The sequence below is a fragment of the Hydractinia symbiolongicarpus genome, chromosome 10 (genome assembly GCF_029227915.1).
Source record: "Hydractinia symbiolongicarpus strain clone_291-10 chromosome 10, HSymV2.1, whole genome shotgun sequence".
Classification (NCBI taxonomy): domain Eukaryota; kingdom Metazoa; phylum Cnidaria; class Hydrozoa; order Anthoathecata; family Hydractiniidae; genus Hydractinia; species Hydractinia symbiolongicarpus.
Window position 1 is genome coordinate 1,229,290 of NC_079884.1, and position 27,124 is coordinate 1,256,413.

The window sequence follows — 27,124 nt, forward strand, 5'->3', positions numbered from 1 at the left end:
TGTTTTTTAGCTTTTCTCAATATTTTTAGATGACGGAAAGTTTTTCAAAGCGAAAATTAATTTGTAAAGATCTATATGGATATTTATTAACTCTTCCACCAAGTATTTTGGATGGCTTATATGACCACCCCTTTACATGTTTAGCTGTATTCAGAGGTTTACCAGAACTTGCAAAGCATTATGTTATGAGAACATTATTCACAGAGCAATCACTTCCAGACACCTTTGTTTCAGCTTGGTGTAAAACTGATCAAATGAAACTGCACGAGTTAGCTCTGTCTCGTTTAAAAGGTTTAAAAATTTGGACAGTTGTTAATACTGGCTCTTCGTCCATTCGATACGAAATGAATCGGTTTTTCAGACAAAACTTAAAGATTGGTTTATGTGGTGGTGATATTGTCGAAGAAGAACCACTGAAAACAGTTGAAGAGAAGCATGCTCGCGATGTTGATTTCTTAGATAAATATTCCAAAGAAAGATGGGAGTGTGTGTTATACTACATGACAGGATCACAAATGGGTGCAAATGCCGGTGTAAGTGAAGATGTTGCACGAGTTTTAATTAATTCTGGTTTATTAAAATTTGATGTGAAAGAACAATCAACTTCTATTACTTCTGCAGGGTTTCAGTTCTTACTGCTTGATACATCTTCACAAGTTTGGTACTTCATGTCGCAACATTTAGACTCAAAAGAAGGTTCGGCGTTAGTTGAATGCCTTTCCTTTTTATTCCAAATCAGTTTTTCTGTCCTTGGGAAAGATTATAATGTTAAGAATTTAACTTCAGATCAGTTCAGCTTTCTGCAGTTATTGCGAGAAATTGGTCTTGCCTATCAACGCAAGCGAAAGTCAAAGCGTTTCTACCCTACCAGACTGGCAATAAATCTTGGAACAGCTGTGACTGCGAATGTTAGCACTTCTCAAAGTTTAGGTTACTTGATGGTTGAGACAAATTACAGAGTTTATGCTTATACGGATTCGATATTGCAAATAGCATTGATAAGTTTATTTACAGAAATAAAATGTCGTTTTCCAGAATTCACGGTAGGAGTTTTAAGTCGCCAAAGTGTGCAACAAGCATTGTCATGTGGTATTTCAGCCAATCAAATCATAGATTTTTTAAGAACTAGAGCTCACCCACAGATGCGGAATCATACACCAGTTTTACCGCCAACTATAACTGATCAAATAAAATTATGGGAGATGGAGAGAGACCGTTTACGCTATACTGAAGGTGTTTTGTATAATCAGTTCCTCTCACAAACCGATTTTGAAATGCTTCGAAAGTTTGCAGAAGGAAAAGGCGTGCTTTTGTGGGCAAACAATGCTAAACGATTGATGGTGGTTTCGAAGGATGGCCACGATGATGTAAAAAAGTATTGGAAAAAAAATAAACCATCTTAAAATTGCTCTTATTTATCTTTTTTCACGATTTTTTTTTAGCTTTTTTTCTGTTCTGTTTTTGTATTTAGTTTTGTTACTAAAATTGCAGCAGTTTTGTAGGCAGGTAAAAAAGTTTTTTTATACAACTGACAGATATAGGGTTTTGCAAAAATGAAAAATTTGTAGAGGTATTTAAATTGTAGCAAATTATACGAAAATTATTTATTACAAAAATGACTTATTGTGCTTTAGTTAGCATAGATGGAAGATTATAACGCATTCTTTATGTCCTTGAGACACAGTCCCCCTTTTTAAAAAGGTTAAGACTATCATCGCATGTTCTCAAGTTACTGTCAGTAACGTAATTGTAAGGAGGGGAGCTTATAAGGAGAAAGATCATTTTTTTAAATCGATGTTAGGGGAGGTGTTTATAAATTACACCTTTTTATTCCGCAAAATACGCATGTGAAAATGCAGAATAACATAAAAACGAGATTAGTTATGAGCAAATTTAGGAATACTGGTTGTTTACATGCAAGCTTGAAGAATGTATCAATAAAATGTTGACTTTCGCAACTTTTAATAAAATCGTAGTTAACATATTTATAAAGAAGGTATTGGTAGTGGTGTGACAAAAACGTAAAATATTGCAGGTTTTGTGTATTTTATGATGTATTTTATGTGTTGTTTTTGCATGATTTATTGGAACAAATTTTTCCGAGAATTAAACTCACGACTTCGCGGATTTTTAAGTTTTTTGCGAAATTTTTTAATTAATTAATTAATGGAATTCTGTCCAATCCATGAAAATTATAATTTTAATGCGCATACCCATGTTGGAAATTTGTCTTGTTGGAAATTATATCAAGAAGTGAAGATCAGCCTTAAGTTGCAATGTTTCTGGTAGGATGGTTATTCTAGGAGATTGTAGATTGATAGTGGACTGGGTTTCTGTATATCTACATTGGACGCCAGCTTTCCTTGATGCGAAGTTGGTTTTCTTTGATTGAACACCTTTCTCTTGAACATTTAAAAAACACCAAACAAAGACGGTGTATTATGTAGAGATGCAAACACATCAATAATAGATTGGAAGGAGGACTTCAAACGAAAAACTGCTTCATATGCAACAAACAAATAACCAAGGACCACTCACATCTTACAGGAAGATTCTAAGGACTGGCATACAACAACTGCAATCTATAATACGGAATACCATCATTCCTGCCGGTATTTTTCCATGTCCTGGAAGTATACGACTTACATCTTTTTATAGAACATCAAATAAAAGAAATAGAAGGAGACAGCAGTTACTTCCCAATGAATAAAATGAAATACATATCCTTCTCAAAAAAGATACCCGTCGAAAATAAAAATACACTGAACTAAGATTCATAGACAGTTTCAAATTCACGACATCATCCTAGGACAAATTATAACCAAAGAAAATTATCAACATGCAAAAAACCGCATGAAAAACGATCACTATCACGACCTATATCTAAAATCTGACGTCCTACTACTAGCCGATGTATTCCAGAGCTTTAGGAATATTTTCCTAAAAAACTATGTGCTTGATCCGGCATATGGTATATACAGCACCTAGTGGGACGCTCAACTTAAATCAACAGATAAAGACTGTTATCCGACATTTGTATGCTACTATATCCATTGAAAAAAAACAGTTCGAGAAGTTGGATCAATGATATCAAACAGATACTGAAAAGCCAATAACAATAACATGAAAGAAGGTTACAATTCAGAAAGTACCATCAAAATGCATTAAGTAACTAGATGCTGATAACCTTCATCAATGGGCTAGTATGTATGGTCAGAACCTTTCCTTGGCCGGTGGTTGTTGGAATTTTGGTTTTAATACACTCTCTAGATCATTGAAGGGCATACTGATTTTGTTTGAGGATGAAGATGATGCAGATAGAGAAGACTGTTTAGGGTAATGGAAAGCTGAACGCAAACATGTTTTTAGGTGCGCAGATTAATATTAAGCGTGAAACACTTATTTTGTTAAAAATGTTTTTAAGAGATCCTTGTAAAGCGTTATTTGTGGAAGGGACGGGTTGTAGAAAAATAAGTTTTAGATTTGTTCGGTTGTGAGTTTAGGGGTCATTTTGAATATATTGTGATTTTGAGTTCTACTTTGATGTGGCATAAGACTTATTTTCAAAAGAAGTGGTTGTGGAGCGATGATGTGTATTTTTAGTAGAACTCCTGGTAACAAATTGTTTGAGGCTATTGTTTTTTTTAGTAGGGAAATCATGTTGCGAGGTTCTGTTTGTTGTAGATGACACGTTATTGCTGCTGAAAGGTTGGATGAGAGGAAAAACAGCAACCTCGTTTCCAGTGCTTTTTGTCTTTCATCAGTGCTGCGCTTATTGATATTTGTCTCGCCGTCCGATATGCAAAAAGAGTCAGCAGGTCCTTAGGATCGAGGTTGGAGACAACAGTTTTTGGATTTAAGTACAGATAGCATTCGCTAAGTGATCAATTTGTACAGATAAGATTTACTAAGTGATCTTTTTTCAGAGTTGTCAATCGATTTAAATGTTTGCTGCAAAAACTCAGTATGACTCCTTTGAAGTTTTTTATTGTTGGCAGATAGGGGCTACCGTAATTTTTGTTGCCTGTGAACTTTAGCCATTGATGACTTCATATCCAAATAAGTTTATTTTTATGTCTTTGTTTCCCTCGAACTTTGGCATGTCCTTTGTGCTTATGGGAAATTACATATCGTCTAACTTCAGGTCCTTAAGGTAGTTGTTTTTCTTTGTTTGGTCTTCGGGAATCCTGGAAAAGGGAGGAAAATAATGGTCTTCTGTGTTGTTTTTAGGGTAAAAATTGGCCATTTTTTATGTGAAAAACATCAAATTTTTATTACCCTACGAAAATTTTTAATATTAAGACAGTCTTTGTTTGGGACTTTTTTCTTGTCATGATAGCTGTTACATGTGAAATTAAATAATGCAAGGCTTTCTTAGGGAGTTAACATCCTCAAATATGTATTTTTTTGGACGGCAGATTCGCCGTATAAATATATCTGGGCACGAGCAGTTTTTTTTAGTTTGTTTATGCTTCTGAAAATTCGCTTTGTGGAAAAGTACTATCAGTTTCTTTCTAATGACGAAATATATGATTGTAAATATTTTAACCAATCAGAACGCAATATTCATTGTTTTAAATTTGCCATAATGTGTTATTTTTTTTCTCATGGAAATCAGAAAGTATTTCATAGAATTCGCGGCCGATTTCGCCATTCACAAGTCACTTTGTGAAAAACACGCACAATGAAAACGAAAATCTCAGTTAAACACTTATGTTGCTTATCTACAAGTGAGTTCATGCATTCCTGTCCTTCACACAGTTTCGTTTAAAAGGCTGCAATAAATGCAAAAAAATTCACGCGAGACAAACAGTTGTGAAAAATAGATGTATTTGATGAGGACATTCACATACATATACAAGATTTGTAGATTTTATGTTTTGTATTCAATGCTTAAAAAAGGCCCTGTGAACAAGGTTGTTTTCCATGACATTTTTGCCTCATTTTAAAAATTTGCGTAAAAACTCAACGGTGCGCAGTGATCTCACTTGATGTAAGGTTTCGTATTTTGCACACGTGAGTAGCGGTAGTTCTCAGATATAACTTACAGTTCGGAATGCAGTAAAAACAACAAATGCAGAAGTTTGCAAAAAGAAGGGAAAGGGGAAGTTGTTTTGCAGCGTACCAAACACTCAGAGCGACAAATACGTAATCATGCAGCGTGAAACAAACATGATCTAAGTAATATGTGCAGGTAAAATAATGTTATCTGACGTTTATTAAATTTTAACCAACAACCAACTTTGGTCTTTTGATCATAGTGAATTTAAGTCAAAAATTTCTCTCACATGGCTTGGCACTAAAGCTTGGCACCGCAAAGAGAAAGTAAATAAATTAAAAAGCAAAGTAATTAAATTTGCTTTAAATTTATTAAATTAGCTATATTTCCACCTTAACATAATGTCATACTGCATTTCTGGTAAAGTAGTTATTTTATTCTAGATCAATTTTTCTGCCCATATTTAGAAGGCCTGGGCATTTGATGATGCCTTTGTTTCTTCAGTAATCATTCCACATAATATACAGTATAGTCTAAATGTAATCTATCACATCTATATATATGCTAATATCATAGCTTTGGCTGGAGGATGGGAATATTAACGAATTGTTCTCCTTTCTCTTTTTTGACTCCTGTTGCAAAAATGTACACAAGGTGACTTTCTTTGATTGGTGTGATGAAACTATGTTTGCATAGTTTCGAAACCAACAGTGACGATATTCAGAACTTTATACCCATTTCATTCAGCTTTGACATTTTTCAAACAAATTACTGCATCCTTTTTAGCTTTCTATGAGCCTATTTTGGTAGTTGTTCAGAGAAGTATGGCAGGATGGAAGCTTTCTAGTGAGTGAGTGTGAATAAATCCCGCTTTGATCGTTTATCTAAGATCTTATTTTGATGGTTTTCAAACAAATTACAGTGACATTTTAGCTTACAATCCCATTTTTATAGTTTTTAAAAGAATTATAGCAACGTTTATCTTTGTAAAATCCTGTTTTGATGATTTTCAAGCAAATACCATGAAATCTTATCTGTTTACAATCTCATTGTGATCGAAATACAGCAACGTTTTAGTTGTTTATGATCCCATCCCATTTAAATACTTTTAAGTGAACTGCACAAATGTTTTAGCTTCTTCCTTGTTCACAAAACTGCTCTGCAACTTATATTTTTAAGATGTATTACTAATCATCATTCATCATCATTCTCGGCTTAACGTCCGTTTTCCATGCTAGCATGGGTATATTAATGACCCTCTTCCAATCTGATCTAGACTGTGTTAGATCTAAACTCAACTTCCTCTGTATCCAGTCTGTCCTTATAACCTGCTAAGTCATTCTCGGTCTGCCTCTGGGCTTTGCCCCAGGAACTATCAAGTCTCTACACTTTCTTACCCAATTATCCTCCTCCATTCTTTCCAAGTGCCCCCAGCCAATTCAATCTTCTTATCTGGAAAACATCTTTAATTCTACGGATAATTAGCCTGCTTCTTAGCTCATCTGAACTCTTTCTGTCAGACTGGCGTTACACATCCACCTAACCATTCTCATATTCCTTTCTAAACGGTCAAATCTTCCTGCTTCATTGCCCATGTCTCACTACCGTACAACATAACACTTCTTACACAGGCCTCATACAACCTACCTTTTACCTCAATTGACAGGACTCTGCTAGTCAACAAAGGAAGTAACTCTCTGAACTTTTTCCAAGCAGAACCTATACATAACCTATGTATTGCTAATAACCTTCATATTTGGTTATTGCAATTTATCAAAAATCGATGACATCAATAATAATATACTAAAACTGATTTTTTAACCTTTTTGTGATCTAAAAATCCATTGTGCTAAGCTATTGTTTATCAGAAAGTCAATTGTTGTTTTAAAAAGGAGCAAAGATTATCTCAGTGTTCATCAAAGTTTGGCATATGCCGCAGATTACATACTGTATTCTACATAACATTCTCTAAACTAATATATATTCAAACATCTTTCAAATTTTTCAGTAAGCAAGATTAGAATTAGCAAATATGGTCTTTGGTTCATTTTGTGATTTTTCCCCATGTGTTCTTTTGCTCAAATAAAGTTATAAAGTTTTATGCTTGGCAATTATACAATATAAGGCTTTTGAATAAAAAAATATAATTTGTGAAGCTAAAACTGAAATAATGTAATTACTTTTAATGCTTGTAATGACATTAAAATATTGAATGCTTGCTGTAGTGACCAGGCCTATGATATATATATTTTTTCTTAACTTTTTTGCCAACCCTTTTTTATTATATATTTTCTTTACTTTTTTATACCAATCTTTTAATTTTTATTTAATAAAGTTATTTCAGAAGCTGATCAAATTTAGATAAACTTTCATTTTAGATACAATAAATTCTTTTATCAGAGGATAACAAAGATGCAAAGAAAACAGTTTAATTTTATTTGAATGAGCCAGACTGTACATAAGAAACTCACACAAATAGTCTGTAGTTGTTTGATATACATAATATTTATGTCTGTTGATTGCTACGAGGAAAAGGCAGAAATTATTTTACTTAATTCTTAGTGATTTTTTGTTCAAAACACTTATCTTAAAAATGTCTTTAATAGCTTATTAAGCTTAAGCTTAAGTTTTTAAAACAATTAACTTTTAAATTGTCTTTTAAATTTGCATAATGTTGCATAATATAATATATTTTAACTTTTGAATAAGATTTCAGAGGCAGTATTTAGATAATAAACAAAGTTTGTACAATTTATTTGTTTTATTTTCTCTTTGTTTAGCATGTTGTGAGAATTTGTTGTTCCATGTTTTCCTTTCTCTCAGTTCCTTTTGCAGACACTTCTCTTCTCTGTCAGTTCTAAGTTATTATTTGGTAGGGATAAGTAAGATAAGTTTTCTTCACAATAACCAGGATTATACCTTTTCTCCCTCTTAACCTTACTGTTAGTATTTTCTTACAGTGCAATGTAAACAGTGGAGTTACTGAGATGTGTTTACTGTTGGAGTTGTTATGTTTTGGAGTGTAAAATTTACCAACACAGACTAGAAGAAAAATTGAGATCCAAAAAGGTGATGAAGTATCACTTTTTTTGTTTAGTGATGTTAAAGCCTGCCATTTTCAAGTAAAGTTCATAAAACTACAGAATACTATAGTGCAGGCCATGTAAATTAATCTTGCGTTGTGCAATGCATGTGATCAGAAATGTCTGCAAATTAAAAGTATCCGAAACTCGAAATGCATTTTGGCACCAACAAAATTATTGAAGTTTAGGGTACATAATTTATCATGCACTGGTGACTATGCACTCGAATACAGGTTTCTTGTTTTGATAGCTAACAAATTTCTATCAGAATCTGATATAAAGTTAATATGCATTTTAATAATAAGAAACATGTTTTAAAGATGCAAAAAAATTAAGTTTAGAGGCTTAAAAACAAAACAATGAGGGATAAATTGCATGACTGGGCCTTCTGGGTGTGTGAATTGTCACTCTTGCAACAAAAACTTGTGGCAAGGCCCGTTCTTTATTATAACATTATGTTTATAGAAATTACAAATTTATAGATAATGGCTCCAGTGTTTACCGTTCACTGGTTAAATTTTCCCCTGATCTTTTTAAACTTTGAGTTTTCATAACATCAATGTCTGGGATGATGCACATGGACATACAGACACTCTTCAGGGTGCGCTGTTTTTTCCTGTGTGTATTTTTTCCTGTGCGTATTTTTCTTTTAAATTGTTGTAGGGTGTTGCATATGATTTGTTTTTGTTTTTTAATAAACTGGTTTATAGTGGGCAGTAAAATTATTGGCGTGTTTTGGGGCATGTGATCACACACGTCTCCTGACCTGTTCCAGCATTATTACAATGTTTCTATTAGGGATAGGTTTGTCCCTCCAGAATTCTGTAGAATTGGCAAATAACGAAATTAAAATTGGCATTTTTTCTTTTCTTTAAAATCATAATAAACACAAGTATAAATGTTACACAACAAATAGTCTAATTTTAGAACTTTTCCTTTTAAACCCAATCCTACTTGTTTCCTGCTGCACCAGGCAGGAAATAGAACTTTGTAGATCATCCTGGACCTTTTTTTTGATATGATGTACAATGGTAGGATTTGTAGTGCTTTTTTTCCTTTTTTTATTGGTCTAACATACCTAATATCTTTTAGGTGATAGATCTTTTGACAAACCTAGTGAGTGTGTATTTAATATTGTACAAATTTTTCCTTTCGCTATCTTCATACTAAAGACAAGCTATAAAACAAACTAGTTCATTGGGAAGAAAGGAAGTTCACAGGATCGTAATTACGATGGAATTGCTGATTGCTGCCATTGATTTCCCAGTACAGGGGAATCAGCCATACAGGTTTTCAGGAATAAACAACATTTAAACTTTGGCCCTTTACTATGCAGTTTAAATTCTTAAAACTTAAGCCTGCAGTTAGACCTTATAACCCCCTGCCACCAAACATGTTTTACCTGAAGTTCAGATTCGACACAAAAAGTTGTTGTTAAGTTTCATAATTTTTAGCCAATCAAGTTTACCGGTCTTAAAATATATATGGTTAAATTTTGTTTCATAGATTTTTTCATTGAACAATGGTATTTGAATCGTTAGTTGTTGATTTGTTAAACAAATACCTGGGACAATATGTAGAAAACTTAGATGCATCCCAGCTAAAGATTGGAATATGGGGAGGTATAAAGAGTATTTTGTTTTGATTGTTTTTATTGTTTATTATTCTTTTATAATATTTTTTTATTAATTAAATCTTTACTTCAATTACAAATAAAAAAATTGGTGAAAATCTAAATTCTTCGTCCTTGAATTTTAATACACATATAACTTACCTTCATTCAAGTTTATTTTGTGTATCTTTTCTTGGAAACCTGTATATCACGAAAATATATGTTCTCTAGCCATCTTTCAAAATAAATTTTATTTTTTACTTATTATAGGAAATGTTGTTTTGGATAATCTGGAGTTAAAAGATACTGCATTGGTAATGCTTGGTTTTGCAAGTTATTATAAAAACAATTACACAGGGTTACCAGGCCTCCTCATAACTCCTCGAATCTCTCAAATTCCAAAGGTCTTCTCAATTCTCCTAAAATCTTCTCAAATTTAGGTTTTAGTTAATTTTTATATATGCTGTTTTTTATTTTTTTTTTTTTAATCACTACAAATGTGATCAAATATTTGTTTTGAAAAGAGTGGGAACCCTGTTACAGTATTTTATTAGAAAAAAAAATCAGACATAGGAGTCTTCCCAGCTGCCAGTTTTGCCCACAGACAGATAGTGAGTATTATAAAATGATTACAAGGGGGACTAAAAAATGTGCTTGAACAATAATTTTTTCACTACATCTCAGTATAGTTCACCATTTTCGTGAATTTTTTGTTTGAGAAAGTAGTTTCTCGACCTAGACAAGTTATTCATCTTGTTTGAAGCAAAAATTTTTTTGGTTAAGCAAATTTATTTTTCTCCAATAAGCATTGTCCAATGCTGGGAAATTGTTACACTTACTGTGATTACTTTACACTTGGCAGACTTTTACCTATTTCATACATTTTAGGATGATTTGGACCTACCTATTAAGGTTGTTCATGGGTTTCTAGGTAAAGGATATATTATTATTAGATTTTATTTAGTTTTCTTACTTTTTTTGGGTCTCTTAACAACCCTTTCATAATTTTTCTGTAGTACAGGTTTATCTCCAAATCCAACGTGTGATTTTTGAAAACACTAGATTGTCATGAACATTATAAATAAAAAGTATGTTTGTTTATAGGAAGGCTAACACTTTCTATTCCATGGAAGAATCTATACAATGAATCCACTGTTGTTGTCATTCAAGATCTCCATGTTCTGGCAAGACCAAATTTTGGTATGTTGTAACTTTTTATTATTATTCCAATGTTATACACATTGCATATGCTGACATACTAGCCTACAATAACATTTGGCATATATGAACTTGTATTCTATCCTTCACTTTGCCAGCTGGTTTTGATCCCTACATAATTATTTGATCACTACTGTAGCTTGAGAAAGGCAACATTGTGTACAAAATACCAAACAATAATTTGTTTCTGCCTAAATAACCTTTTTTTGCACATTTTAGATATAAAATACAATGAAGAGAAAGAAGAAAAAGCCAAATTAGAAAGAAAGAAACAACAAATATTAAATATCGAAGAAGCAAGATTGAGAGAGGAGAAAAAGAAAAGCTGTATGGATGTTTATATAAGTTACCAATATGTGTGAAAAGAGTGATGGATGTAAACAAAATGTTGTGCACCAAACAATTTCGTAGTTTTAGTTGTGGTTTTTCATTGTCTTTACTTCAAAATTGCAGATTTGCCTGAACTGTTTCATTAAACATAAACCGTAAGCATTGACAAAAAGCACTGACCAACTGGTTTCCATTTTTTATTCTCACACTATAGCTAAAAAGGACAAAGAGGACGAAGATGGTTTTGCAGAAAAACTTGCAACGAATGTCATTAAAAACCTTCAGGTATAAATAAAAAAACATCAGTATTTAACAAAATTTACTCCTACTGTTGTTTATATGGTACAAATTTTCTTCATTTTTAGATCACAATACAAAATATACATGTGCGGTATGAAGATTCTGTAAGTTCCCAGAACAAAAATTCTGTTTTTTGACATATTTTGTTTTTGGCAACATGGTCATGCAATTAAGTGTATAAGTAAAGCTAGAGATTGTCAAGAATTTTTTTTTTTTTCTGTCAGCTGAAAAGTCAACTGCATAACCAATGCAAACTCATTGTAGTAGAATGAACATTAAATGTGACAGTTTTGGAATTTGGAATACTGCTAAATATTATGCTAAAAATACGGCATTGGTACAGTCTTCTCAATTAGGATGTGAACAGGTGTGTGACACATCACAAACTGATATGCTAATTTTGTGATCAAGTCACACTATTTTTTATCCATTTTTAGTCCACATATAACTGATTTTTATCAAGCACAAAAATTCAGTATAATATAAATATAAATATAAATCAGTTTCCTGAGTTAGCTATTTTGTGTAGTGCAGAATAAGTGAGTTAAAATCTTTCATATACAAATAGCCCTCTGGCTTTTATGTAGTGAATAACAAATTGGGATAAGCATGTCCAGATATACACACATCAAACAAATATAATGCTCACAATGTTTTTAAACATTGGTTTAGAGCTAGAATATGGTAAACTTGTTTTGTGTGATAAAAAATAATGAAGGTGTCTGATAGAGTATGTTATGCGTGTGTTAATTTAAATGCGTGCTAAACATTTTATTTTAAAATTCCGAACTGTATAAAAGATGATCCTAATAAATAAAAAATGACCCCTGGTTTTACCATCATTACAAATAAAACATAACCTACAGAGAAAATATAACACTTGGGACAAGGTTTGGGGTAAATAGCACTATGAACAAAATGGCAAACCATGGCAGTGAGTACAGCATCTCTTTGTTCACTTTCATATGACTAATTATAAAGTACTTTCTACAATGAACCAAGGTGTTTTGTTAATGTCTTTAGCACTTTTACACCACTTACAGGACTGTTAGGAGTGAAATAAATAGATTTACACGTGCAATGTGTAGCACAAGTGTTCTTTTCTTCATGGAATTCCCTGAAACTGTTTTAAATGATCAAGTTGAAGGATGTAAATGGTAATTGTCTATTTAATTTGAGTTTTGGTGGTTATATACTTTGCGGTATAGCTACGCTCTTGTTAAACAATGTGTTATGTTTGTTGTGTGGAATTTGTGGGCATCTTTTTGCTTGTGGAAAGCATAATTAGTTGCCAGTCAATAATTTGACCATTCATGTTTGTATCCCGACAGTCAAATGTCAAATTTCGGCATTCATTAGCCGTTGACCTACCGTTATTTTAAGTGTCGTTGTAGGGCATACTACCAATGCTTACAGCATACAGCAAAACATTTTAAAACTGTCACAAGGGTAGAAAAAAAGTAGCTGTTTCTGACAAATAACGGTCTTGAGTAAAGTTTGTGTAACAGCTGCTGTTTAAATCTTGCGTTGGCTGCCTTGAACAGTGTATTTCCATTCCACTACATCTATAATGCAAAGTAAAAAACTAAAAGATCATTATAAATTGCTAAATCATATCATTGATAGAAAACAGTACAGAGGATATTATACTTGTTCTAAGAATCAAAAACATGTTTCAATTGGTCAACTAGGACTACCCAAATTGTAAAATGTTCCACAATTAGTAAACTATATTATTTTATTTTTTAGGTTAGTAATCCTGCCACACCATTCTCCATTGGTGTCACTTTGGAAAATCTGTCTGCACAAGTAATATATCATGCTATTTTAATATAAAAGTGCAACCTGGTTAACTGACATTGAGAAAAAACAAATAGGAAAATAGAGAATATGGAATAATCCAATTTTACCACACATTAGCTAACATAGCATTTACTACTTGTCAGCATTTTACTAAACAAATCTGCACAATAGATCTGTTAGAGTTTATAATAAGAAATAAGAAAAAATTCTGATTGACTATTTGAGAACTTATAACTTGTGTTTAATATCCAGCTAGAAAGTTCCAGATTACAACTGCAAAATAGTATTGTTAGAAAATCTTTAAGAAAAGAAAAAAACGCCCGAGTTATCATGTTTCCAAACAACGTTTTTTCATGCAGACTACTGACAAAGACTTCCTTCCTCAAGTAATCAAAGAATCAGTAACTCTTATTCATAAGGTATGGATAGCAAAATTTTAATTACATTTTTTGCATTAAAATTGTGAGCTGTTTCTAATTATCGAGAATTACATAGAAAATATAGTTTAAAATCGCATTGTTTTTGTTTAGCTGGTACTCATGGACAACCTTGCATTGTACTGGAACCCTGAAGAGAAATTAAAGCAACTGTCAAAGGAGGAATGGCTGGTAGGATTTTGTTGTTGGGACTGTTTTTTTAAAACATTGTCAGATATTGTTTTCAAGCTTTAAACTAATTATTTTAGAGTGAATCAAAGAGCCAGATTGCAAGGAAGGATAGCAAGCCATCTGATATGAAATATAGTAAGAATTTTTATTTGTAATGAAAGGGGAGCAAATGCTGTTAATTTTTAAACAAATAAAAAATAAGTATTTGTAATAAGTAGATTGGAGTGGCTTATTGTCAGTATCAGTTTTGTAGCAGGAACGTTTTTGCATTATTATGTTTAACTGCTACAAAGTTGAATGTTTTTTTAATGTTCTTTAATCATCTACAGTAGTCAGTATTGTCAGTAAAGTAAAAAAACGAAATAGGTGCTATTTTTTTTAAAATAGGGTTTTTCACTCCTGTTACAGTTTTGTAGTCTGAAAATGTTTAAAAAATTTTGAAAAAAGCATTGGTAACTATTTTACTAAAATTTGGTTTATATCATGCCAGTCCCTGCAAAAGTCGAAAAAGCAAAGCACAGAAGAAAAACAAAGACGACTGTTTCTTATAATAAATTTCAATGAATTTAAAGTACTTTCAAGTAAAAAAAGACCTACTTAGCCTTGGAAATAGCTGCTACTAAATCCTTTTGTTGTGTTATATATTTGTAATGGGTCTTGGAAAAAATTTGATTTATTTTTTTTAATTGATAGTTTATTTGTATTTTTATTTTATTCTAAACATCTATTATATTAATGATAGATGTTCATTTTCCTTTAATGTGGCTAAAAAAGTTATGGCTAAATTTGTTAAGTTTATTGATGTTACATCAGGACATAAGTATCTGTTTGAGTGACGTCAATGCTAAAAATAAAATTAGAGAAGCCATTGCGTTGCACATTTTGAGTTTAAGCCTAAATAACTTGGAAAAGTGTGGAAATAACTAAATTCGTCTCCTGCACAGGAGGTAATTAGAGACCACCTTGGACCAAAATGGGACCTATTTCCTTAAGCTGGTCAATCCACCTTTAAACACCAATATCTCTTTAACCATTTGTTAAAAGTACACAATTCCATACATTTTCTTAATCAGCGTTTCAATCTCTTTGCAATGGAAGCAACTGTCAGGTCTTTGTTTACGTCAAATCTATAAACCCCTATATTTCCTTTTTTTGATGGAATAATCTTATAATTTTATTTTGATCAGAGTTTCAAGCTCTATACAGTAGAGGCAAAAGGTAAACTAATTTCTATAAAAAATTTCCTGCAACTTTCATTGCTAAAAATTTAACGAAAGAGTTTCTTCCATTGTTCTTCTGATTGAGTTGGCAGCCAGCAGTGCCAATGCAAAAGCCATTGTAGTAAAAATTCAACTTAGGTTAACATCAGTAATTAGTGACCAAAGTGTTAAAGTGGAAAGGCAGGGTGTGCGTGAGCCTTTTTTGGGGGGCTTACGGTTATTTTCTATATAATAATACACTATGACAAAAAAGTGCCTGATATATGGGACATGCTGATGCTTAATATTATTTGCTTTTATTAAAATAGATCTCAACTTTCTGCCAACATAAGTGGATTTTCCATGTAACTTCATCTGGTTATTATTTAATTTTCTAAAGTGAGCTACTTAAAAAGCCATCCCTGTCATTTTTAACTAACTAACGAATTTTTCAAAAATTACCAGAAGGCTTTATGATTCTAATTATTGTTTATATATATATTATTTTTGATATTATTATTTTATTTTAGTTTTACAACCAATCGTGGCTTCAAAAAGATTGAAAATCAATACTAAGCCTGGATCAAACTTGGATATACCTAAAGTAAAACATTTTTCGTGCTGCTTTAATCTCTGCCGTAAATGTTTGCAGAAACTTTATCTTCCTTTTTTTCTTTTTCAGATTTTTTTGAGTTTGGTTCTGGAAGAACTTGGCATTGTTTTGCTTCAAGCACAATATCATGGACTAGTGCACCTACTAGAATCTTTTGAACGTATGAATAGAAATGTTCCATTTAGAAAGTATCGACCACATGTCTCTCTTAAAGGGAATGCAAAGATTTGGTATGTCTAGTTTACTGTTTTTGCATTGGTCTTTGTTGTTTTATCCTTTTACTTTGACATTGTAACAAATATTTGTTGACTTCATAAAATTTTAAGCCATTATTTTGAAAGCCTGGTATAAAGAGATGTGAAGTTATATAAAAATTAATTAAACTATGTAATATGCTGTGCAGATACTGAAAGATCAACCTAAAAATTTTAACAGTTTATTGACCATCAGGATTTTTTTATCATGAGCTGGCAAATGATTTTAAAATTTATATATATTTTTAAGTCCATTTGTATTTCAATTTTAATCTTGAAGAAAAATAAGCATGTTAAGCAAGTGAATATCAAATACATTATATTCAGAATGCAGACCCACATCAATGACAGTGTTTTAAACACTAAAGTGTCTATCTTGAAAAATATTCAAAAATGATAAAAACTACTCTCTCTTGTTTTTAACATTTTCTCCAGAAAAGTAAACATTTTTTACTGATCAGTTTTTATTTTACTCAGGTGGAAATATTGTATGGACAGTGTTCTTATAGAAGATATACAGAGAAGATCAGAAATGTGGAAATGGGAGAACATACAACAACATAGGTTACTTTTCTTACCTTCAATTACCTTAATAATTTCAATGGTACATCAATGATTATCGGTAGGCACAGATGTGAGACAATGTGTGATGCTTAAAATTAAACATGTTTCGAAACAAAGAATAAAAAAGGTGTTTGTTTATAAAGTAGAAAATCTTCACAAATAAGAAAATGTGCTATCTGCCTTTTAAGAACCCTAATATTGATATTTTGTGATGCATTTTCTTTTAGACGTTAACCCTATTATATGGGTGCTTTTGGCCCATGTTACTTTAAAAAGAGGAGGGCCATAAATCTCAAACTAGCTATGCTTATGTTGATGCAGTTGTATAACGCCTTAATACAAATTCATTTAAAGTAAAACAAATTTTTGATGACGTAACGGTCACAGTCACATTTCTAAAATAGACCATTTCTCCATTTTTAAATATACTTTAAGTTCTCACTACGCTACCGTCTTAATTATTGATAGACTTGTACCAAAAAATCATTTGATGTTAAAATAAAATTATAAAGTTATTGAGATCAACAATGATATTAAATCTGCAAGAAAGTTAGCTATTTAAGCAACACAGATAAAAAATCTCTTTTTTTTAGAATTATTGACACTTTGAGTTTTAAGTTAAGAAAACAATATATTTACATTCTTGGGATCGGATTAATATTTCCTTCCAATCTGGTCCATAATTTATAACTAGATCCCATATATTACCTTAGCAACCCCTTGGTAACCCGAAGTGAATAGTATACATGTAATAAACATTAATAACAAATACAACACTTTTTTAACACTTACATTAAAGTAAACAATTTTCAATGTTCATAAAAATTTTCTGAACAAATTTGTTTTCATCACAAACCTCAATAAAAGTTTTGAAATCACAAAATTTCAGCACTCAATTATGTGCCCAACAAAACTTCAAATTCATACTTAAAATCACCTAAAGTAACCTACTTTTGACAAATATACCATTAGAGAAAATATGTGACAGTCTAAAATTTGGTCCTTTACAAAATAAAAATACTGATAATTGGAAAAAATAATTAATGCTTACCCCTAGAAAATGCACAAAGTGCACATATACTTTTTTGGTTTTGAAGAACTTTTAAATTAATCTCAATAATCTCTTAGGTACTGTATTTTTGCATCTGTGGCAAGACTTTTCTTCCGTTCACTAAATTAAAAATGGTTGTTTTCATAAATAGAACATAAAATTAGTCACATTTTATACATAGAAGGTAGGGCTAGGAAAATAATATAGGCATAAATATTACTGGATTCTTCAATAAATGAATTAATTTTGCGTTTTATAGGAGAATTCTACTCAAGGGATAATTGTTATATAGGGCAGGGTACCTAGCATGAAAGGTTTTTTACACCAAAATGTTGTACAATTTTGTAACTTTTCAATGAAAGCAAAGAGATCCCTAGCATTACATGTACAAGTTTGCTAGCAAATCTACTCCAAATAAGCACGAAAACATTGCCTCGTTTTTTCTTTTTAGGGTCTAATTCCGAATTTGTATTGGAAAGTTGCTCTTGGTGCTTTCCTGTTGTAATTTTTTATCTTCACACTGTGATAAAATTCTAACAATTCATTTATACTTAAAAAAACAGATACTTTATGAGAGTGTAGTATGCCCAGAACATAAATATTTTTGTTTCATATTCATAAATGCTTGTACTTTTTAGCCTAAAACTTAGAGGTGTGTCAAGCAAAAAAGTTTTTTTATATATATATTGAGATTTCAACTTATAAACAGATTAATATTTGTTATTTTATATTTTCCTTTTTTATCTTTTTTCTGTCGAAAATTTATATTTTTTATTTTAACTAGATATTCTATGAATTATAACTTTTCCAATGATATAAAAATCAAAAGCGCAACAAAACAAAAATAACGATTTAGGTGTTTCATGTATCTTTAATAATGTTGTTCCCTACTAATATTCTCACTGATGCTAGCAATGTTTTCTTAGTAAGAAATTTAATTAAAAATAAATTCTTTATGGCACTTTGTTCTGTAGAACATTGTGCAAAGGTTATCAGAAAAGATATAAAGAGAAGATTTCTACAAAGAGTCCATCTAAGACGCTACTTGCTGAGTTGGAGGTTAGTATGACTTGTTTACCACAATCATGGCTTATATTTGACATGAATGTCTCTTGTAATTTTGTTGCAATCATTGTTAATATGTAGAACATGGAAAATCAACTGAATGTTGTCAGCATCACAATATTTCGGTCATTGGCAGAAAATGAGGTTAGTTTAAGAGGCAAGACAGTCCTGTTCTTTTTACTTTGTTGTTTATGCTTTACATATAACATTTTTAGGTTATTAGAGAGAGAAAGTTGAAGCAGGAAGCAAAATCTGGTGGATTTTTTGGATTCTTCTCTTCCAAAAAGAAAGATGAAAAAGTGAAAACTACCAGTAAAATTGAAGGTATTAACATTGCATCAGATACTATTAATAATCTTACAATGCTTACGTGTTTACAAACAAATCGGGTCCAGAAATGTTACTTATAAATAGGTTCTGTCAGTTTCAAAGAATAGTATGTGTTTATATTTAATATACGGTATGTTAAGGTATGTTAAACAAAGTAGTAACTAATATGGAGGTTGTAAACACTAGTCACCAAAATTTGTTTTTGTCTTGTTTTTATTTGATTAACTTGTTTAGAAATGATGGGTGCTGATAAAGATACCGAGATGCAGAAGTTGTATAGTGCTATTGGATATAGTGAAAATGAAGTTATAACTCCTTTCCCTGCTGATGTATGCTTTTTGATCACAACCTCTTTTGTTTTTTTATTTGCAGGTGTTTTTATATTTAAATTTTTTCATGTTGGTAAAAAATTGTTTACACAAATTCCTATTATGTTGAATGGCAATGAAAATTCATGAAATTTCTGTTTAAAAAGACAAGAAACACCAGTTTTCATGTATTTTAGTAATTTTAAGTTGCCGAAGTTTGTCCTGTGAGGTCAGGAAAAAATGCTAAACGAAAAATTTCAAGGACCACATCAACATTTGTTTATGCATTTGATAAAATCTACAATTTTTATTAAAGTTCGTACCATAGTTGCTTTTATTTGAATGTTTTTTAATAGTATGTGGCTAACGTTTTTCAATTCAAATTGCAAAGAATATCTATCACTGTCAGAAGCGAATCATCAACAAAGCCTACCATTGACGTTGTTCGTTTTACTCTTGATAGTATTACTGCAGATTTATTTCAAAGACCTTCAGCAAACGCTTTGAAGTAAGTTATATTGCAAGGTTGGTGTATGTTTAAGCGTGTTAACCTACATAAATTTTATAGTTTCTTTAATTTACAAGATTTCTATAATTTTTCTTAACTGCTTTAAACATGGAAAGAATGCAGTTTGTAAGATGTTGACATTTTAAAATCTTCATGAAAGCTTATTTATTTTGCAGGGCATGTGTAAAGATAGGGAAAATGAAATTATATGGTACTCCAAATGATCAAGAAGTTCCATTAATGATTCGCAATGCAAATGAAGGTATGCCAAGCTTTTTGTTTAATCGAAATAATTGCAAAAAAATAAGTTTTCACATCTTTTGAATATTATTTTTAGGAACAGGTGACAATGCTCTTCCATTGGTCGATTTTGTCTTTGAAACAAATCCATTGAACAAAGAAGATATTGATCAGTGCATAAATGCCGTTTGCCAGCCATTAGAAATTATATATGATGCTGTAAGTAATGTTATTTGCAGAGTTAAAGAAAAAGTTGGCATCCTGCTTCATTGATTAAAAGTTCAATAATAAAAAAAATCACACACATAGTTTTAGCATATTTATATTACATTTAATACCAATAATTAGCCTAATTTATCACAAAGTTATCTTTAATCATGTCTTAGCAAGGTAATCTGTTTTTCTTACCAAATGCTGCTAAGACACTCAGTTCTTCAGTTCATATGAAGAGAATTACATGAGTGACTAAAATTACTTGCTAAGTCAAATACATTGTACAACAAAAAAATGATAAATCCTTTTTCTTTTTTTTCCTTTTAAATTGTTACCATTGACAAAACAATGCATTTTGTGCTGTTATTTTAGAACACAGTCAATGATGTCATTGCATTCTTTGAACCTCCTGAAGATGTTCTGTTGAAGGAGTATGTTTACTGTTTTTTAACCTTCTTGCAAATTATACTAGCATTGGTAATTTTTGAACACTGAATGCAGTGATGACAATTTGATTTTTTAGTCTTCAAGAAAAAGCCTACTCCACGTTTGAAGACTTCAAAGTTTCAAGCACAGCTGGCTTGTTACATGCTATTGACAAACGAAATGTAAATATTCATGTTTGCTATCAGAATAATTTACCTGGCGTAGCTATTCTAGAAACTTTGCTTAAATTGCTTTTTTTCTAGATTTTAGATGTGGATATCAAAATTAATTCATCGTACTTGATTATTCCAGATAAAGGTGTATTAGCACAGTAAGTATGAATAACTTTTTCTACTTTCACTAATTTTTTTGCAAATACGCAAGGGATGATATGATAACTAAGAGTAGTTTTTGTCTGTTTATACAAAGTTGTTTTATAGATGCACAGACAGAATTGTGGTTGATTTTGGAAGCTTTCATATCCAAAGCGATCCTAATCAAATTCGAGTTGTTAATCCCAAAGTGCGTTAACATTTTTTACTTTGAGGATTCCTAAAATTCTAATAGATTAATTATAAATGTGGGTTTATATTAAGGAAATTGATGACATAAATGAAGTTCAGGAAAAAGCATATGACCGCTTTCTTTTGAGATTGACAGATCTTCAAATCCTGCTTTGCAGGGAAGGTACAATTTATAAAATATAGTGTTACAGTTTATACGAAGAGTTGTGTCCTATTACCCTGGTGTCCACTTATTTAATTTAAACATTCACAGGTGAAGATTTACATAGTGCGAGATCCAAACCACAGTCTAAATTTCAAGTTCTGTATCCTGTTGCGTTTACTGGAAATCTTGCTAAAGCCATACTTCCACAAGATCCACGGCTGAAGCAGTAGGTCCTTTTTCTACTTATGTTCTTCGTTTGCTGATAACATTTTGTACTACACTCTGATTAACCAATAAAATTATATTCACATAGAATTTGCGTCCAGGGCGAACTTTCAAGTTTAGAATTGACTGTATCTGATGATAAACTGAGCAGAGCTGTTTTGGTATGTACACTTTTGTAAGCATAAACATGTGGAGCATTAAGATGCAAATTTCACATTTAGATTGTGTTTTACGTAATTGCTAACAAATTTTTGAACTAGCATACCATTAAGAATGGCGATTGGTGAATATTATGAATATAATTGTACTATAAAGGAAGGCTGGTTACCTTTAATATTGATTAACATGAGAGCACAGAACACAATATCGCTAACATGGTCTTTGTACTGACCTATTTATAATTAAGAAAATATGAACAATATTATTGAGTTGATAAGAGGTAAAAGTGGGAAAAATATCTGATATTGATGCAAAAAAGTTTGCAATGAAAAAACTGACATATACAGATTCACACACATCTTTTAAATAGTATTTAACGTTAAGGTTCATTTAAAAAAAAAATTGCAGTAACTGTCATTGCATTTTGATTGTTATGTTTAGAATCTCATTCTTATGTTACTTTAATATATATTACATTTATACATGCAACAAAACAGCAATTAGCAATTTTAGAATTCCATACCCTTACTTTTCATCATACCATAAGGTTAATATTAAATTTGATTATTAACATTAGAGAATGACCTGCACAGGTAACAAAATATTTTTACCGTGCTATCTTGTAAAAAAATTATCTATTAACAATCTAATTATTGTTGTAAATAATAACTACATGTGTAATACAGTCAGTTTTTTAGTTGTTCAAAATTTTACGATACCCTCCAAAATTTTAAAACTATGCTGTAATACACTAGCAAATGTTACATGGAATGAGTGGCAGGTATTATAAGTAACATCAAATTCATATAAAAAACGCCAAACTTTTAGTCACCGAATGTTAAACGTGAAATGAACTCAACATTTCAGTTGTCAATATTTATTTGGCATATTGCAATGACTTTGAAATGAATGATTATATACTTCCTCAAATGTGTTATATATTGGACTAGTTGTTATTCCATGAAAATTTTACACATCATTCTTAGCAAAAAGTATTAATTAACTCTATGGGGTCATAGGAAAATTCGTAAAATATTTAAATTTGCCATTTTTTAGTAAAAATAATTTTGACCTTTAGCACGAAATCCGTTTGCATTACATATAGACTATGAGTATATCCATAGTCATACCTGTATTTGTACGTTTGTTTGTCAAAACTACGTTCTACTGGGTAAAAACTATTTATTATTAAAAGAGAAATAGTATTTGTTGTGTTAACATGAAAAAGACATGTATCAATGCAATTTCATTAAATATTTGTTCAGTTATTTGATAGTTTACCACTTCCGAAGCCATCAAAAACTGTGATGCTTGGTGATGAACCAGATACAACTTTGACGCAGGTAGGAAGTAATATGACTTTTGGTATTAGAGATTTCATTATTCTTCTATGCAACGTCGTGACTTATTTATGTATTTTTCTTCTTTTTTTTTGTACAGCCTATTTCAAAGATTGGACAATCAGATGAGGAGTATGCTATTTCCATACCAGTTCCTAACATGACGAGTATTTCTGATGAATCTTTTCACACACCACCAGATGAAGGCATACTTTCTCTGGAACCCAGGTAAAAATTTAAATTGATAGGCTATCACAAAACTGAAGTTTTTATGAAGTGGAAAGCTTTGCCATATAACCATATTTTTTTCAGTGATGGACCTGATTTTGCATCTGGTGTGGCAAATCAAGTAAAAATCGAGCTAAAATTTGAAATTAAGAAAGTAAAATTGGCTATAGCATTGACTGATAAGGATCAAAACAATGAAAAAGACTGTGTTGAAATCATTATTGAAAATATTGGCACTGAAGTTAGGATGCGAAGGTGGGATATGTTTGTTGATGCTAATATTGGTCGGTTTGTGTTACGAGAGATGACATATGGATTGGAAGGGGAACCTTTAGATATTTTAAGCACGCCCAAAGATGGAAACATGTTACAGGTTTCTTATCGAAAGTGTGAATTTGATGAGTCACTAAACTTGGGTCTAGGCTATTTTTATTCAGCTGAAGCGCAAATACGAGCACTTCACTTTAAAGATGAATTCCAATCTACAGAACAGTTAATCGAAATACAAGTTGCAATGTTGTATGTTATTCTCCACCAAGAAGCGCTTTTAAGTATGATGGCATTAATATATCAGGTGCTTGAACCATTAAATAAAAGAAATGAGACACCAGTCAAAGCCATCAAAAGACGTGTATCAGTGGCTGGCAGCCAGTTGAGTCTTGCCATGGCAGAGAAGGAAGAAAAAAAGAAGATGGTTGATTTAAAAGTGCATAAAGCTGCTCAGGAATTAAAAGAAAAAATTGGGGTTCACGAGGAGAGAAAATTAAAGGTTGATGCTCAGATGGATGGATTGCGTGTTTTTATTTGCTCATCACATGGCGATCTTGCTGAGGCCCATGTAAAAGGAGTCGCAGCCAATGTTATTATGCAGGATGAGAAAATGGAGGTAAAAGCACACATGACGGACCTTCAAGTTACAGATAATGCTGAAAATTCTAAATTTACAAAGATTATTTCCATGCAAAGTGAACAGGTGTTTGATCTTCAGATTGCAATGTTTGAAAATGGCAGCAAGGGTTCGAATGCGTTGAATATATCATCAGTTGATACTATTGTGAAGCTGGACATAGGACAAATGAGAGCTGTTTTTCTAAATCGATTTGTTTCTGATATCCTTGCTTTTCTTGATCACTTTGAGGATGCACAAAAAGCAATTCTCGAAGCTGGAAAAGCTGCTAGGGATAAAGCAACAGCTGCGGTAACAGAATATAGTAAACACAGTTCTCGTCATCAGCTCAATGTTACTGTTCGTGCACCAATGGTAGTGATACCAGTGCATTCTAATTCTGATTTAGCGTTATTGATAGATTTGGGTGAACTACATGTATTCAACAATTTCAAAATCTTTAATAAGAATGATGGTCCTAAAAACATCGTTATTACCGACAATATTACTGTCAAACTTTCCGACCTTAAACTTATGAAGGCATTGATTAAAGAAGGAAAAGATATAAAGGCACGGAAGGAGCTAATCAAACCAATGACATTAAAGTTGAGTGTGATTCGCAATTTGACTCCGGATAATCATGCGGTGCCTGATGTAAGTGTGGAGGGGATTTTAAAGACAATTACGTTAGCTCTAAGTGAGGAAGATTTGAGTGTTGCTTTAAAAGTTTTGCAAGGAAACATCGCAGAAGGTAAAAGACGAAGCACACCAAAAACACGTAAACTGAAAAATGATCAAGATAACCATACTCAAGATCTGCTTGCTGTTCCCACGGTAAACAGTGACCGGCTAGCAAGCATCCATGAAGAAGAAGAAACTGGAAACCTTGTGTATGAAAATGTGCGTTTCAAATTTGAATTGGAGAAAATACTGTTACAGGTGTATTTAAGACCATCAGATTTGACATTCGAAGAGGAGTTCTTAGAAAGAGATCTTGACTTCCTTTTGAGTCAATTCATCGTTGGACACCTTGATGTTGCTGGCACTATTATGTCTGATAGTGATATAGATGTCAATATTTCACTGGATACTCTCATGTTAGATGACATGCGACCAGGAAGTAAGGACACTTTGACACGGATGATTGATAATTGTCCAGAATCTTTGATTGACATTTTAGAGAAACAACAAGATATGTCTTCTGCAAAAATGATTGAGGTACAATTTAAGCAGTCATCAAAGTTGGACAAGAATATTGAAGTTAAACTGTGCAACCTTCTTTGTATACTCAATGTCGAGTTTCTCATGGTATTGATGCGGACATTATTAGCTGCAGTGCCAAAAGAAGACAGGGAAGGAGTTGATATTTTATCTGATTCTGGATCTCCCACACACAGTATAGCATCCAGTGATGAGGATACCGATGTTTCAACCTCTTATATTGACCAAAACGACGATGGAGTTGCATTGCTACCAGAAACACGGTTGCAACTGAACGTAACAAATCCTCAAATTGTACTTCTGGCTGACGCAAAGGATGTGAAAACCAACGCTTTGTTTTTGACTACAGAAGTTAATTTCCAATACCTTGAGGTAAGTAATGTGCAAAAAATGATGGGTACCGTGATGAACACTGCCATGTTGTCAACAGCTTTTAAGAAGCAACACCGCACAGATATATCAACAGTGTTGTCACTGGCGATGGTGAATTTACATAGCTCGGCACCGATAGGAGGAAAACCACATATGCATGTTAACATGTCACTTGTAAAGCTGAATATCTCCCCAAAGACAATCAGGACCGTTTCAGCTTGTGTCAGTCAAACTGCGGCCCCGCCTGATGAAGAAAGTTTAAGAGAAGCTCAAAAAGCAATGGGCCAGCTATGGGAACTGACTAATATTGTGGATAAAAAGTTGTGGTATTTGGATACACCAGCACAACATGTGTTGAGTGCAGGAAGTTTTGTACTTGCTCGAACAGAAGTTGGTGATTATCAAAATGGTTTTCTAGCCAAGAAAGATACCCATTTTACAGTGTATTTTTATCCAAATGGTTCAATAAGTCATTCTGTGTCCGATGTCACGTCAGTTGTTGTTGATGTTGCACCACACAAAAAGGAGTTAACTGTGGGAGCTAATGTTGTGGCTCTGCGTTCACCAGAACATTACAGAGTTGGACGTATAATGGAGGTATTCTCTTCAATGATCTTAATGCTGACAAACATTTTATGAAGTCTTGCTTATCATTTCATTTTGTGTATGAACAATTTAATTTTTTTTAGATTTGGAATAATGCTGGTTCTTCTGAACAAGCTGAAGTTGCAAAGGAAGCTGGTGCATCAGATGAGGATTGGGAACTAACAAAACACGAAGATTTATTTGATAAGTATCTCATTAAGTTTTACCATGACAATTTTGAGCTTTATTTAGTTAGCGAAGAGCTGCGTCTGCTTCCAAGGCCGAAAAAGGGTATCATACCAGGGCTAGGAGCATGTGTATATGCACGATACCGAGATGGTTTTTACTATAAAGGAATTGTTGAAGCAATTCTTGGATTTAAAACTCGAATTCATTTGGTGGAAATAGATGATGAAGTGAACCATGACATGGATGACCCGTCTGCTGTCATACTAAATATGACTCCAAGGCAAAGTCAAATAAAGAAATATTTTAAAGTCATTGCATGCAAAATGGAAGGTACTAAAGGTTACCACCCTGGCAAAGTTGCTGCAATCCAGGGAAACCCGGGCTATAGAAGTTATACCATTAAGTTTGAAGATGGTTCCACAAACCAAGTACCTGTAACAAAGTTGCTACTGATGCCTAAAGCTCCTTATGATGGTAAACTTTTATTGAAAAATAATTTTTTTTTCATAAATGATTTTAACATAAG

At 32.1% G+C, this 27,124-nt stretch overlaps 2 protein-coding genes across 2 annotated transcripts in view; both read left to right on the forward strand.

The window, feature by feature from the left end:
• Position 1: 1 nt before the first annotated feature.
• LOC130612515 (general transcription factor IIH subunit 4-like) lies at positions 2 to 4,573 on the forward strand. The gene has a single exon (XM_057433835.1). The coding sequence runs from the start codon at positions 30 to 32 to the stop codon at positions 1,401 to 1,403; it is 1,374 nt and encodes a 457-aa protein (XP_057289818.1). The 5' UTR covers positions 2 to 29; the 3' UTR covers positions 1,404 to 4,573.
• A 481-nt stretch (positions 4,574 to 5,054) lies between these two features.
• The window catches only part of LOC130612632 (intermembrane lipid transfer protein VPS13A-like), a 36,683-nt gene continuing 14,613 nt past the window's right edge, over positions 5,055 to 27,124 (forward strand). Inside the window, exons 1-33 of the mRNA XM_057433974.1 lie at positions 5,055 to 5,194; positions 9,589 to 9,704; positions 9,965 to 10,008; positions 10,583 to 10,625; positions 10,799 to 10,894; positions 11,132 to 11,239; positions 11,457 to 11,527; positions 11,608 to 11,646; positions 13,292 to 13,351; positions 13,705 to 13,764; positions 13,876 to 13,953; positions 14,031 to 14,088; positions 15,683 to 15,756; positions 15,835 to 15,995; positions 16,497 to 16,583; positions 18,609 to 18,693; positions 18,781 to 18,843; positions 18,915 to 19,023; positions 19,264 to 19,358; positions 19,694 to 19,845; positions 20,022 to 20,107; positions 20,183 to 20,304; positions 20,671 to 20,729; positions 20,822 to 20,906; positions 20,988 to 21,055; positions 21,165 to 21,246; positions 21,321 to 21,411; positions 21,502 to 21,619; positions 21,707 to 21,779; positions 23,043 to 23,120; positions 23,218 to 23,345; positions 23,430 to 26,421; positions 26,514 to 27,072. Coding sequence (XP_057289957.1) covers positions 9,605 to 9,704; positions 9,965 to 10,008; positions 10,583 to 10,625; positions 10,799 to 10,894; positions 11,132 to 11,239; positions 11,457 to 11,527; positions 11,608 to 11,646; positions 13,292 to 13,351; positions 13,705 to 13,764; positions 13,876 to 13,953; positions 14,031 to 14,088; positions 15,683 to 15,756; positions 15,835 to 15,995; positions 16,497 to 16,583; positions 18,609 to 18,693; positions 18,781 to 18,843; positions 18,915 to 19,023; positions 19,264 to 19,358; positions 19,694 to 19,845; positions 20,022 to 20,107; positions 20,183 to 20,304; positions 20,671 to 20,729; positions 20,822 to 20,906; positions 20,988 to 21,055; positions 21,165 to 21,246; positions 21,321 to 21,411; positions 21,502 to 21,619; positions 21,707 to 21,779; positions 23,043 to 23,120; positions 23,218 to 23,345; positions 23,430 to 26,421; positions 26,514 to 27,072 — 6,124 coding nt within the window. The 5' untranslated portion in view covers positions 5,055 to 5,194; positions 9,589 to 9,604. The remainder of the gene's footprint in view (positions 5,195 to 9,588; positions 9,705 to 9,964; positions 10,009 to 10,582; positions 10,626 to 10,798; positions 10,895 to 11,131; positions 11,240 to 11,456; positions 11,528 to 11,607; positions 11,647 to 13,291; positions 13,352 to 13,704; positions 13,765 to 13,875; positions 13,954 to 14,030; positions 14,089 to 15,682; positions 15,757 to 15,834; positions 15,996 to 16,496; positions 16,584 to 18,608; positions 18,694 to 18,780; positions 18,844 to 18,914; positions 19,024 to 19,263; positions 19,359 to 19,693; positions 19,846 to 20,021; positions 20,108 to 20,182; positions 20,305 to 20,670; positions 20,730 to 20,821; positions 20,907 to 20,987; positions 21,056 to 21,164; positions 21,247 to 21,320; positions 21,412 to 21,501; positions 21,620 to 21,706; positions 21,780 to 23,042; positions 23,121 to 23,217; positions 23,346 to 23,429; positions 26,422 to 26,513; positions 27,073 to 27,124) is intronic.

Excerpts from the sequence above, each read along its gene's own strand:
- LOC130612515 (XM_057433835.1), top strand. The coding sequence starts at position 30 with ATGACGGAAAGTTTTTCAAAGCGAAAATTAATTTGTAAAGATCTATAT.